Source organism: Chlamydotis macqueenii, chromosome 10, assembly GCF_036417535.1.
Source record: "Chlamydotis macqueenii isolate bChlMac1 chromosome 10, bChlMac1.mat, whole genome shotgun sequence".
Taxonomy (NCBI): Eukaryota; Metazoa; Chordata; class Aves; order Otidiformes; family Otididae; genus Chlamydotis; species Chlamydotis macqueenii.
The window spans coordinates 2,368,941-2,383,424 of record NC_141565.1 but is presented as its reverse complement, the minus strand read 5'-3'; the positions used below and the strand labels follow the sequence as shown (position 1 = coordinate 2,383,424).

Sequence of the window (14,484 nt, the reverse complement as noted above, 5' to 3'; positions counted from 1 at the left end):
ACCAGTTTTCCTAATGCATGGATATCTTCTTAAAAAGATTATACGTCATTAAGGTTTTCTACTTAAATTCAGGCCTGCTTTTAAAATACTATTTTCTGACAAGCCATGAGTTCAAGTTTTAAACTTCAGATGTTTTCCTTTTGTTCATGCTTACAGAGACTTACACCATAGTTACATGATAGCACTAAAACCAGAAGAGCATGCTGCTTATAGACAAGAAAAATTACATCTGATTTTGGTATTTTTTTAAAAAAGAGACAAAGTATCTTTAAGCCTCCACTAAGGATCAAATGGATCCTGTGTATATACAGGGAGAGAGCACATTACAACTTCAGGATTCACTCTTCACACTCTTGGTGATATACCTAATTTTTCTTTGTGTGTAACTGCTTGCAGCCCTCACAAACACGATTCTTAATCATCCTGTGTTGGGTGGTGATTTGGATTTAGCAGGCAGGCCCACTTTTCCCTCAAGTTTTAATTTACATAATCCAATTTACTGGAGTAGAATGTTTCAGATCTGTAAAAATAGCAGCGTGTTATCTAAAGAAAAGATTATCCTGCTTCTCAAATCAAAGCACAGAAGGAATGCGCTGTACTGCAGCAGCTCTGTACACTACACCTAACTCTGTTGCTTGTGTTGAATGCCCATTTTGTTGACGTGTCTGTAAACTGTAAACTGTCTACAGCTCATGGACATTTTTCCTTTTCTTATCATTTATCCAAGTTATATGTGGATGGAAGCTGGCAGACAATACGACCATACAAAACATGTTGCATTTTTGTCTTGCAGCAAGTCGCAGTCTTTGACAAATGCCTTCAGCTTCACAGAATCATCCTTCTTCCGATCATCTGTGAATGAAGACGAAGCAAAAGCTGAAACTATTCGAAACTTGAGGAAATCCTTTGCTAGTCTCTTTTCTGATTAGCCAGCTCCGTCTAAGTGCACCTAGCATATAGTCTGAAAGCTACGTGAATGTTACATAGGTTTTGTTTTCCCTGTGACAGTTCCCTTCTCTACTGTGCTAACTGTTGTATTAAGCAATATGTTAAACTTAAAGAAAAAAAAAAAAAAAAGAGAGAAGAAGGACTGTGATGAGATGAGATACCATTCAGGAACATGTATAAAAATTAAAAGGAAGGAAGGGTTCTATTACTACCACAGAATGCTCAATTCTAAGGTCCGTATCCATTGTAATATTGTGGCCTTACTGTGACTGAACTATATAATCCTATTTGAGACTCCTTTGTAGAACCGTGTTAATAAAGCATTGAGTAATGGGGTTCTCCTTGCTGTACCCATTCCCAATGCATTGCAGTGCATGTGTATTTTATGTGTAAATGTTTTGTACTGCAAAAGTATAGTCCTGACTTGTTCTTGCCTCCCAAATTCAGGAGGCAATTCACACTAACATTCTTGTCAAGCCACATAAATAATGTGAGCAATTGAAGCAGTTTCTTCCTCCTTATTCAATCTTTCCATCAGCTGGTTGTAGACTTCTGATGTATTGCTGAGAGTACCAGTACACTAACTTAATGTCAGAAATAGAGTGTATATGTACTACTGTATCTCCATATGTCTATTTATTTCCAAATTGTAAGCATAACTGGGTTTAGTTGCAAAGAATATGCATGATGTTACCCTTATTTTTGTGAACACCTTCTAATAAATGTAAAGTCCCATGCCTGATTTAAAAAAAAAATGTCTTCTACAAAGCTTGTTTGAACATCAATATATATTGTCTATTTTGACTGATATCATGATTACGAGATATTTGGACACCAACCACAACTGTAAGAAAATAAACTATCACAAATCATTCCTTTTTTGAATCAGTACCATAAAAAAAAACTTAAATTCTAGGAATCACGTGTACATTTTCGAATAAGTTATGTATTTTAAAAATATGTCTTTAACTTGCGAAAACAGAATTGATCCCAGACTTTGAGGTAGTGGCAGCATTTTTTGGAAAATCATCTAAGTCAAACTGAAGTTCATTAGTAATCTCTAGACTACCCATTTCCAAATTATTATCATGTCATTCTGCCTATCATGAATTACTTGCAGCAGTATTCCTTGCCAAGAAGCAGTGCTAACAGAAGAAACAAGAAAAAATAACTATAATATTAGCATGTCTGGGGGAGAAAAGGCGCAACACAATGTTAACTTTAAAACCCTACGGGATTTGTAATGGGTTTGTAGAAACACATCTGCTTGCCTCAGAAATTCTGCCTCTTGTAGATCTGATAGTTTATGAAGCCTAGGTAAATCACAACCACCATTTGATGACAAGTCCTTTGAGCAGTTTTGGATTCCTTTGGGTGAAGAGCCTGCCTTGGGCCAGGAGGCTGGCAGTGAAGTATGGAAACTTTCATCTCCAGTGATGTCAGAATTCAGTTCATACATTCGCATCCGAGAGCTCTCTGTTGCTCTGCATAGTCTGAGGTGATGATCTTAGCATACAGATTTCCTGAAAAGCAGGCATGGCCAAATCACTCACAGGCAACACGACTGACACCCTTTTTGGACTGACAGTGAGGACTGACTCAATATTGTAGCTGAACAATCATGCCTAGAACAATGCCTTCCTCCAGGTTAAGACTAAAATGAATTTGTGGGTAAGTTTGCACTGCAACATTACAAATGTGAAATACATAGCATTGCCCTCTATAGGATGGAATCTCTGTCTCTCTATTCCACATCTAACCCTCATCTTTGTGGAGCAGCCCTCAGAGAAGCCCTCTCACTGAATTAATGGCAATTTTCTTTCAGGAGGAATGTACTGTGTACAGAAGCCTGCCGTTTAGATGATGATTTCTGTGGCAAAACAGAATGCTTTAACTGATAGCAGTTTATATTAGTTCATAAATACCAGCTATACTTTGCTTTTTTTACATTTTGTCCCCCACCTGCCCGCCACTGGATTGAAACACCCTTCACTGGGCTGCAGCAACAACCTTGAGCAGTTACAGAGCCTTTCATGTCTGAGAAGCACTTTACTTTTAGATTAGAAAGATTAATCAAAGTTACTAACACAAATTAATTACTGCTACAGAGAAAGCATAGTAATTATGCATAGTTTGGCATGGTTCATGATTAGTCCATGCCTAGTTTCAGCAATATTTAGTACAATGTGAATTACAGGTAGTTCATTAGCCCAGGCCCCAGATTTCGACTTGAGGCAAAGTTTCTCGCTCATATAAAATTCCCTCCCACCTCTTCCTGGGAGAAAACGAGTTTCACTACAGTCTTTGTTTTACCATCTGGAACAAAAAAAAAGAAAGAAAAGAAAAGAAAAAAAGAGAGCAAGATGATGCAATGAAATCTGCATGGTGTGTCCTCCCACACAATGTACATAACACATTGCCTCTCCACGATGCCAAAACTGCTTTATACCTCCAAGCGTGCTAAAGCGTGTCGCATGCAAGCCGATGCACGCTGATGTTCCTTATGCAGTGTTTCATGGTTAAGACATTTTAAGCAATCTATAACACATCTCCAAAATACTAATCAGAAAAAAAAAAAAAAAGTTTTTATAAAAAGTCTATTCAAACATTTATTGCCCGTTTTGCCTGACTTCATTAAGCAGGTTGTGCTTTGCATTCATGTGCAAGCTCTAAATACCCGGTTATCCAACACAATGCTATCCAGGGCTGCAGAAATGGTAACACAGAAATAATCCGCCTGTCTGTGGTGGTTCAGCTTTATAAACGCTAGCCTAGGAACATAAGGTCTGTACTTCATTTGCACCTTTTCCATGCAGATGCAGCTTAGGATGCCATGGGTTTCCATGTACAGCACTCCCGTCTTTTTTTCATCTTTCACTTATAAATCAGGATAATATGCAATCTACAGAGCTACTAATCAAGCTTAGTCTTAAGACTGAGATGGAGCCATTTTCTGACCATTGGGCCTGAAGTCAATTCAAAACGCTGAAGCAGAGCTCAAGAGATTGTAATTATGGACAAAGTGACTAATCTAGCTTCGAAACAACCACTAACTCTCCAGTAAAAATTAGTCAAAATAGTACTAAGGTACTTTGTAAATATTGTGCGTGCTTTGTGTACTTCCTACTCCACAAGAACAAAGTCACTTCCCCGGGCCAATGTTGTCTCAACGAACAGATCACACACCATAAAGTGCCTATTTACAAAGTTGAAAAAGTCAGTGCACACTGTCTGTGCATCGACACGGCTGTTGCCAGTATTTGTCTGAATACTACCAATGCATTTCTGAGCAAGTTGTCCATCAACAGCAGCATCCAGGGAGGCTGAGTAGGATGCAGGTGGCTGGGTAAGTCCAAGACAGCTATCCGGTACCTTTGTAGATCTCGTCTCACGATGCCTATCTGGGTAACCAAGACAGCCACACAGGATCTGTGGGAGACCTAAAAAGGCAGGTGGAGGCTAGGCAGGGTATGCAAAGCTGATCTAAAAATGGCATTAGTTGCCAGTGTTTGGGACTGAGTTTCCTCTTAGGTCTGGACGCTCAGCTGTCTCATCCTTTGTAACCCTGCAGGCATGGAGTAAGAGGCAGCATACCTGAGCTCTGCCTCGCTTCTTCACCAGCAAAGCAAAGCTGTCTGGCAAGACAGTGCTGCAAACAAAGAAGCACTGGCAAATTTTGATCACTAGTAGAGTCTATTTTTCTATACCAAAAATACCTAGATGTGATTATTGACCCAGAGTAACTTAAGAAAGATGATCTGAACTGTCATGTATGCCAGCACAAATGAATTTAAGTTCTAAATGACAATACATGTCTACAACATGGAAATGCTTTTTATTAGACATGCATTTCTAAACAAGCAATATTTTTTTCTTTTTTTTTTTAAAGCTGTTTTGCAAATCTTATATCAAAAGTTTCAAAATAGGTACCTAAAATTAGTAATTAGTTTTCCAAGTGCATATTCAGTTATGTAAATAAGCAGCCAAATTTCCTACATCCTCATTTCCTCTAATTTCTCCTCATTTTCTAAGGAAGAATATTCCACTCCAAGATGATAGTTTACATTGTTTTGTGAAACATTGCTGTGTAGCTTTTAAAAGCACCTAGACAGGCATTACAAAAGAACTTTTGTCTACCCAGATGAAAAACCAAAAGAAAAGTAGTGTATGTAGGCTGGTACTTAACTTTTTTTTTTTTTAATTTGGGAGCTACTTCTCACAAGCCTGTTACAAGTGTTTGAGTGACAAGCATTCTTGAGAGATGACCTAGTACAGGGACTTAAAATTAAACAGCTAGGTCTAGTGCAACCCCCATTAACAATCGTGTCATGAGCGTGGATGTATCTTTAGGCATATTTTCCCCACGTACACTTTATTTTCTTTGGTCGTGCATAGCCTGGGACCACATGCTCCATTGGCCTCATGCCGTAAGAAACATGATGTGCTCCTGAAGAGACTGCCGCTAGAATTCAGTGTGCAAACAAGTTCAGCTGCCAAGGTGCCGTATCAGCTCTCAGTCTGTGTAGGGTTTGCCTTGCACAATAGAGCCACCTAACAGCTGTAAGTGCCAGATATTCTAGCCGAAGAAAAAGTAAATGCTCCTTTCCTCCCCTCTCCTCGTGGGGAAATGGAAATTAGTCACTCCCTATCCACTAGCTGAACCAGACCTAATTATTACATAGAAATGATCGTAACCAGAGCTGTGCTGAGCTGCGCTAGTGAACTGTTTGCCTTGGTGACAATCTAAGTGTACTAGTTAGCAGTAAGTGCTCTATGCTTTGCCTTAAGGCTCCTAGGAAACTGGGTAGCGTGTCCATATAGAACAGATCCTACCTCTGATATTCCTACTACACAATCCCAAGCAAACATTCATCCTTGAACAATCCTGAAAATGGGTGTTGCTAGCCGCATCCACTGGCTGTTTACTGTGAAAACGTCTTTTCTCATTGCTTGCTGGAATCGTAACGAATTTGGGTATATGGAGGAGACCTGTAATTTAAAGGCCTCTGCCCCACCTGTTAGGGGAATGTCTCTGAACTAGGATCAAGGAAGCATTCTTTTTCTTATTTAGATGTTTTCTGTCTGTTTGCAAGTCATGACTCAATCTATTTAAAAAGTGAAATGGTTGTTTTAAAAGTACAATGTCTCAATCTCTTCTCCCCTTAAACTCAAGTTCACTTGCAGGTGAACACCGTGCTATAATATATATTCGTTTACTCAGCTTTGTTCTACAGCACATTTTTGAAGACATTAGCATTTTTCACACCTTTTTTTTTTTTACTAGAAAGGGAAAGCATGTGCATTGACTCTGGGCCATAGAGAGCTGATGTAATTTCATGGCAAGAAGACTCCTGCTGCCCTTAAGAATGTTAGTACAAGTTCTGAACTGACTTACCCTCCTCTGGAATAATTATGCATTCCAGTCTGGCACATTTTATCATGCAGTTCTCCTGCTTTGTAGATTACATGTCTTGAGGAGGTAAAAAAGGGAAGAGCAAAGGCTGTTTTATTTCTATATGTGCATCTAACAAAATTATATACACACACACACCTCAAATAGTACTTTTAAATGTAAAATTATGTGACAATTTATTTTACAGACTTATTTAATATGTACATTAAATATAGGTATCCTTTCATGCATCAAGGAGGTGCAAGCATCTCTTGGGAGGAACACAGCAAGTATGGGGAAAATACATTGTTAAATTATAATTGAACAAGCTGGAACTTGTTCAGGTTAAACAGCCCACCCTCAAACTGCAAAAAAAACAAATTATGCCCTCAGCAACTTTCTGAAAAGCAAACTGCCTTCAGTGGATTTCTGCACATTTAACTGTCTAGAGTCTACAGCCACATCAGAATGAGTCTCCCTGATCTCAGAGATTAAGCAGTCCCCAGCCTGGTAAGAATTTGGATAAGAGACCGCTTGGCAATTCCACACAGCGTTAGACATCAGCACAGGATCATTCGTAGCTGAGAGCTTGGATGTGAGGGGTGTTCACAGCAGACCTACAGCTATAGCAAATGTACCTTCCAAAGAGGTATTAGGATGAGTTTATTAGCCTACCTCTCTGACTACTGCAAAAGCCTAAAATAGGTTTAAAAAAAAAAAAACAAACCCAAATGCTTCTCAAAAACCACCCCCCTCCAACAAATTGGCTTAACTGGCCTGAGTTCTCCTAACAGACAGCAGATAATAAAAACTGAATTAATGAAAAAGACTGAATTCACTCATCTGTTCTGAACAAGGGGGAATAAAATATAATTACGTCCAACAAGGACTAGAGACCAGGCCACTTTTTAGGCTGAAGGCATAAAAATATGTGTTACCCGAGTCAGTGCATTACTAGAGTCAGCAGAAGCATACTGGGAAATAAGCTGCTGGATAAAGTTACCTGGACACTTGTACTTCAGGACAAAGCCAGGAAGATGAGATTTTGCTGTCTTTACAGTAAGCCTTTCAGATATGTTTGAGTACCTCTTCTTGAGGTGCAGGTATTTCAAATCAACATTTCTTTTTGACCTTCAGTAGGTCACGCACACAAAAACTCAGACGGAGGGGAGCAAGTACACTGACCAGCTATGAACTCTACATAGTGACCCAAAGGGACATCGCGTTTCATTTTGAACACTCTTGAAACATTAATTCAGCTATTAAAAATCTCCACCCTGTTCTACAAAACATACAGCATTCCACACTAAAAATTTCTTTAGACTAGGCAGCCATACTGAGTTGCAAAGTCTCCATGTTTCTCTGGGATATTGGGGGGTGCGGGACGGGTCGCGTGCGGGGAAAATCTGTAACTAAAAACCTTACACAAGGACCCACCATTGCTTTCAATTCTCATCTAATTCTGAACTTCAGAAAAACTAACAAGTCAGAACAGCGGCAGAGTGGGTAACTAGGACTCCTGTACCTAGCTATACATCTGAACGGCTGCGTTTAAAACTTACCATCCTCCCTACTCTCTGCACAGAAGTCTTCCTTTTTAGTTGCTTGCTTCCTGCTCAAAGTAAAAGTTTAATTTTCTATAAATGGGTCAGATTTATAATGGAGAGGTGGGAAGAGAGGAATATATAGAGGCAGCACACAGACCATATAAAAAAAATGCATGTCTTAATTATTTTAATACTTATTCTCCCCACTAACAAAAAGCCCTTATTACGATAAACATGTGTTTCACATTTTAAAGATTCAAATTTCCATTAAATTGAAAAATAATGTGTTGCTAAACAGTACTGATGTTTTTTGTGCTCCCTCACACATATGGCTAGCTGAGAATGCATAGCAAGTTCAAGCTTGAAATGAATTTTTTTTAAGCAACCAGTATATAACACTAAACACGATTTAATAATGGAAAGACTGGCACAACCTTAAAGGAATATCATCAAGTAGGCAAGGTATGCTTGTGACTTATTATAAAACAGTTAAATCAAGTCGGAAGCATAATCCAGATTCTTTACATAATTATGGCAGAAGGGTGTGGAACAAGGAATATCAATTATTTTTTAAACTGGAGATCTAACAGTAAAACAAGCAATACATTGATCTCTCGTTTCTCTCAGCTCTCTTGAAAATGCCTGTACTTTTTCATCGGTACTTAATGTTATGGCCAGCTCAAATGCCAGCTTAACATTTTGCTAACCTTGGGCTTATTCCTTTGATGCAGAAGTTAGTGAATTTTTAGTTACAATTCTTACCAGATCAAGCTTAACATTCTTAGGACTGTATCATCTCTCCTTAATCAAGCTGATCACAGAAAGCAAATGAAACCGCACTACTGGTCCTCGTTCCATTGGTAATAAAATATTATTACCTTAGTTACATACAGAAATTGCTTACTTATAATGATACAATCTGATACAGCATTATAGAAGTGACTGAAAACGGAGAATTTGTTATTTTATAGTGCTTGTTTTTACACTCAATTAAAGCTCAAATAATCTCTGCTACAATTATAACCAGATTATTGTAGCAAACAGCACAAAATTAAGACTTTTGACTAGTGTTAAGAATTAAATACACATTAAAACATTAGAATAGTATTCCGTATTTTAGAAGTGCTTTTCCTCTGGATTTCTGCACATAAGTCACCTTGCAATTCTAGGGCAAAAGACTGACATTTTGTTAGTTATCTGCCCCGTGCAGCCTCTCGAGCTTTAAATCTTTATTCTTAGAGACTGGGACTAGAAAACAAAAATGTGATTTGTACACACTAGGTTAGGTCTGAGGAATCAACAGTCCTTTACTGAAGCTATTGAAATAAGAGGTGTGTCTGTGATTACCAAAGAGATCTTCCGGTGATAAAAGGATTGCATCAGCTTTTGGCTCAGAGTGTCAGAGTGACTCAGCAGTTCAGAAGAATGCGTTTCCATTTTCTTTCCGGTTGGAAGATGGTGAACCTTCAGTAATACTTTCTCTTAAAATGCCACGAAACAGGCAAAATGGGGATGTTAGAATCCTCAGGAATAGTTAGACAGCCTTTACTCAGAGTGGTGTAAGAGCCACACAAAGTTCACTGATAGCACTCTAGCACACGCTTTCCTTGCAGCAGTAGCAGGAAATTTGTCTCAACAGCTCACCAGCTGGTCCCTAGTGAGCTACCAGCTCACTTCTGCAAGTTAGTACAACTCATTGCACAGGAAATTCTAATTTGGAATTAAAACTGAATTGTGAATGCAAACACTCCTGATAATTCTGGTGATTAATTAGTCCTTTTTTTTTTTTCTATGATTTTGGATTGTGTCGTTTTAAAATAGAGGGAGGTAGATTTAGATTGGATATTAGGAAAAAAAATTTACAATGAGGGTGGTGGAGCACTGGCCCAGGTTGCCCAGAGAGGTGGTGGATGCCCCATCCCTGGAAACATTCCAGGCCAGGTTGGCCGGGGCTCTGAGCAACCTGATCTGGTTGGAGATGTCCCTGCTCCTGGCAGGGGGGTTGGACTGGGTGGGCTTTGAAGGTCTCTTCCAACTCTAACCATTCTATGATTCTATGATTCTCAGTTCAAGGAGAAAAATAGAACATCTCAGGAAATTCTCATTACATTAAGCCAGCCCAAGTTAAAGTTAATTTGGCAGGACTGCCAAAAGTTCTTCTGAACAGGACTGTAACTGTGCAAGTTACTTGTGAAAGATGCATGCTTATGTTTCACAAGATCTGTGAAAATTGAGTAAATCTACCTGGATATTTGGGTTAGAAATAGTAGAATCAGGAAAATTTATACCTGTTCCTGGAGACTTCTGCCCATTGTTCGGCCTGTCACTGAGTACTAAAGTTAACATGCAACTGCAGGCAGTTTATACTTGTGTCTGGCCTTTTATCTGCACTTCTGCCTCACCACTCAGCATCAGCACAGGCTGGCAGCTCTGCTCCCTAAACTACAGCACCCTCTGACTAAAGCTCACACCATCACACCTCACTTTCCATTCTGTCCCTGCTTTCTAATATTTAAATCACTTCCTTGACCATTGGCAGGAAGCGATTACAATCCGTGCATACTTCAGCAAGATACCACAAGACCTTAACTGGCTAAATTTCATCATCAGACAATGACAGACCAAACATTTCCTCTGGGCTATGCTATGTTTAAAAAGTGGTCTTCAAGAACTGGAAAAAATCTAAAAGCTACATTTCCAGTTAGCCTCGTTCTCTGAAAAGATCCCTAACAATTACAAACATATGGGGATAAAATTGACACAGACAAGGAAAAAACCCCATTCATTTAAATAAATCATTGTCAAATACTATACTGTGTTCCAGAAAGTCCGTTCGTTCTCCTGAAATAAGAACTTGCATATTCTTGTTTATAATTATGAAGTTTGAAAGGAACTTTAAAAACCATTTTTGAAGTCTGCCATTTCCTTTGCATCAAGTTCAATAAGTCTGAAATAGGCGATGAAATAATGATGAAGTCAAGACTAACTTTTGTGCCCAGTTTGCACAATGCAGTTCTAAAATACAATCCATCATCTAATCTAGAAAAGTATCTTAATGCCAGCTGTGGTTTTCAGCAACATGCCCTTTTGAATCAGCACTGAAAGTGATTTAACAGCACAACTGATCAAAATCCCCAGTTACTTAGCTTCTGAGACACACACAGAAAAGGCTAAGTGATTTTCTGCTTATTTAGCTGATCTTGCTGCAATAGCGTTGAAAGTTGGTTTACAGTAATTAAACTAATTTATGTCATTTTTTTGGTAGGAGTTGGTCACTTTCTTGGAACAGACTGGGCTTTGAGGAGACTGGTTTTCTATGTGAAATATTGGCACCCAATCTGCCGGTACAGTAAGCATACTCTATTCATGAAACCCACACCAAAAGGAGTCCAATGCATTTTACAAGTCAATTACACTTACTTTAGTTCAATGAAGGCTAAAAATCAGGTGTTTACTATGAGGAGGATTCAAGCCATCAAAGGCCGTAGTGTTGCAAAATGGATTGCTACCCAGCACAAGGATCATTTCCAGTTTAAACAAACGGCAGTGTGGGTTAGTATGCACATCAGTGTTTCACAAGGTATATTCTTAATGGAGGAAGTACTTCTTGCCCAAAGGCAAATACTGTGTTCCATCATTTTCAAGATATCAATAAAAATTTCAGGGATAAAGAGGGGTAGAAACATGCTGTTTCAAAAATCAGAAGCCTCCTTTCTGTCCAAAGCATCAGCTATCTTCTCAAAGAGTGATTTTATGAAAAAAATCCCGAAAAGCAGGTAACTGCCAGCTACGACCAATTATGCTGCCTTACAGGAAAAGTGGCAATGAAATGAACAGCATACCAGAATACTGATCCACTTGTTCCATTGTGAAAGAGAAACCACAGGGACCAAGTGCTGGTCAACAGAGATCGAGAGGCTACAGGACCCTTCCAAGAAAAACACCGGAGAGCCACAGGTGAGCTGTTCCACGGCAGAGCCCTTTGGCACTGCCGATGCTGCGTGCCCTCCGCAGTGACAGACGCCCAGCTGGGCACGCGAGTGCACTCGCATTGGGTCCCTGTGTACCAGTTCCACCTAGGAGAACAGCACTGGGCCCCAGGTCTTAGCAAGCCTTTCATGTTTCTGGGGACAAACAGGATTTTCCCCAAAGCAGAGTAAATTTTAAAAAGATAATGATAATATGAGGTGCTCTCCGAACAATGAAATATTTTTCAACCATATATGTATATATTTTTACTAGTTCTGTGCATCTTACTCCAAAGACTTGCTTTTCAGTTCCCGAGAGAAAAGAAAGTCCACATCAGCCTCTTGCTTCACAATGCACACAATATATGTAATTCATGTGTGATTTCACTCAGTGACCTGTATTATTTCTCACTCCAAGCACATAAGCTTTTGTAACAGTGTACAGAAAATGTATGCCAAAAACTCACTTCAGCATAAAAGGCCTATCCTCTCTCCTCTCTTCAGCAGATTCAGTTAGAATACATTTTCCAAGTCTATTACCATCTTCTCACTGGAGATAGTCTGTAGCTGCTCTTTGGCTGTCGGCTTCCTGACATTACTATAATTACCACATATTTTGGAAGAAAAAAAACCTCGGAGTGAAAATCACTGTAATGATACCGAATCACTTACAATATTATCAAAACAAAAGCAAAAATCAGGAAAATTAATAGGGTACAGTAATTAAGTTACATTTTCTGCTATCTCATCCCTTCTGCAATGCAGAGAGATCCTGCTTATGTGTTGAATTAATGATTTGTGATTCATTGACTGTTTCAGTCGTTACACTGTGGCTGAGCTGCTGTTAATACAATGTTCACGTGTTAGAAGTTCCTTGCTTTTACATTAATCACTAAAAGTTAAGGCACTACACCAGTTCAACAACTGCTACCACTCCCAGTTCCACCAACGCCAGACAAACATTTCGTACAATAGCTGTCTGATGCAAACACTGAGGAGATCAATCTTATTGATTCTGGGGAGATGGCTACTAACTGATGGCAGTTCACTTGTGACTACTCACAAGAGTTTTACTCCTATACACCTACGTTTTGGATTTGAACTTTTATTGTCTGCTCAGCACTGGGGATATGTGAAACAAATCGCAGTAAGCCAGCTTTCAGTTCTCTTTTAGTTTTAGAACAAAGTTTCCTCTGTCTTAATGCCACAAACGTTTGGAGACACTGCTATTAAATTTATTTACTAAGTTCAGTTTCAATGTTGAAAACTGAAGTTGTTAATCAATTTGGAAGGAGGAACATATATACCATGACATTAATTCCTGAATAACTATGGAAAAAAAGATTGTCCCTGTGCGTGCTTTACCTAGAAATAGGTATTTCACATGCTTTCCATCAGAGGGCAGTGGCTTAACCACACGCCATGAACCCTGCACTTGCAGCAAACAGGGCAGTCACTCCTCGGGGCGCGGTGGAAGCCTACGTTTTTCCATCCGACAAATTCTGCTGCCCACGGCCATGAGGACATTTGAAGTTATTCCTGAATGTGGTACAGCCACAAACTTGTTTTAGTTTTTGTTCCAAACTACTCATATGGCAGTTAAAAGTCCCAATTCTATTAAAACTGAAAGCGTGATAAAATTAAAATACATTTAAACATTTCCTCATTTTTACTCTTTTGTTAAACTCAGCTTGGGCAGCATTAGCTTGGAAACTTCCGCCTCCAGATAATAAGAAATCATATGAAAAGGGTTTGCAAAAAGAGGAAATAATATGAGTAACAGAGAGACAGGGGGCTAGAAATAACTGAATGACCCACAGAAATATAGCCAAATCATGTCCAGTATTTTACCTATGACAGCAAAATCCTTTTGAAAATTAATGCATTATTCTAAAAGCCTGCTGTAAAGAAAAAAAAAAAAACTTAGATAGTGCTCTAAAAAAAAAAAAACCCAAAAGAAAAAAAATACCCCTGCAATTAGAATTTTCATGTCAAGTTCTTTGGCTGACTATGCGCACATGATACGTTTCACTTTCTTGTTTATTGCAGCTGCAGGAAGGAGGCTTTTGGGGTTGTTCCCCTGGCCCCAGCCCAAGTGCACGCACACACAGCCTCACTGCCAATTCCCCCCAGTTGAGAATAGGGAGGGAAATGAGGGAACAGAAAAAGAAGAGAAACAGGGCTTGGGGTTTTTTCCCACCCATGGACTCTGAAACAGATCTCAGCTACACTACCTATAGGATAGATACAACTGCAATCAAACCCATAGCATTACAGCATCCCTGTTAAAAAACAAAACACATTTTCATAATTTGTTACCCTGCAGTTTGGTACACAGATTCTGTAATCCCCGCTGTAAAAGGGTAAACACCTTCAACGTTGAGCCTTGTCCTAGAAGAATAACTCACTCTTGGGATGCAAGACAATTCAGACAGGATACGCCAGATCAGTCCTGGGATTATCTTATAGACACAAAAAAATATTCCTGCCAACAGTGTCACATTGTGCTGATTTATTTCCGGTGTGTTTTCAAATGCCACTGTAGCACTGTTCATTAGGGACTGGGCTTAAAAAGAGAATATCTCAGTAATGCACATTTCTTATTTCAAATAAAGATCCAGATTTGGGT

The 14,484-nt window shown here is 39.1% G+C and overlaps 1 protein-coding gene across 2 annotated transcripts in view; it reads left to right on the top strand.

Moving 5' to 3' along the window:
- The window catches only part of SYN2 (synapsin II), a 177,735-nt gene extending 175,915 nt beyond the window's left edge, over positions 1 to 1,820 (top strand). For both annotated transcript variants that reach the window (XM_086755664.1, XM_086755662.1), the window contains one exon: positions 794 to 1,820. In XM_086755664.1, coding sequence (XP_086611790.1) covers positions 794 to 929 — 136 coding nt within the window. In that variant the 3' untranslated portion in view covers positions 930 to 1,820. The remainder of the gene's footprint in view (positions 1 to 793) is intronic.
- Positions 1,821 to 14,484: the final 12,664 nt, after the last annotated feature.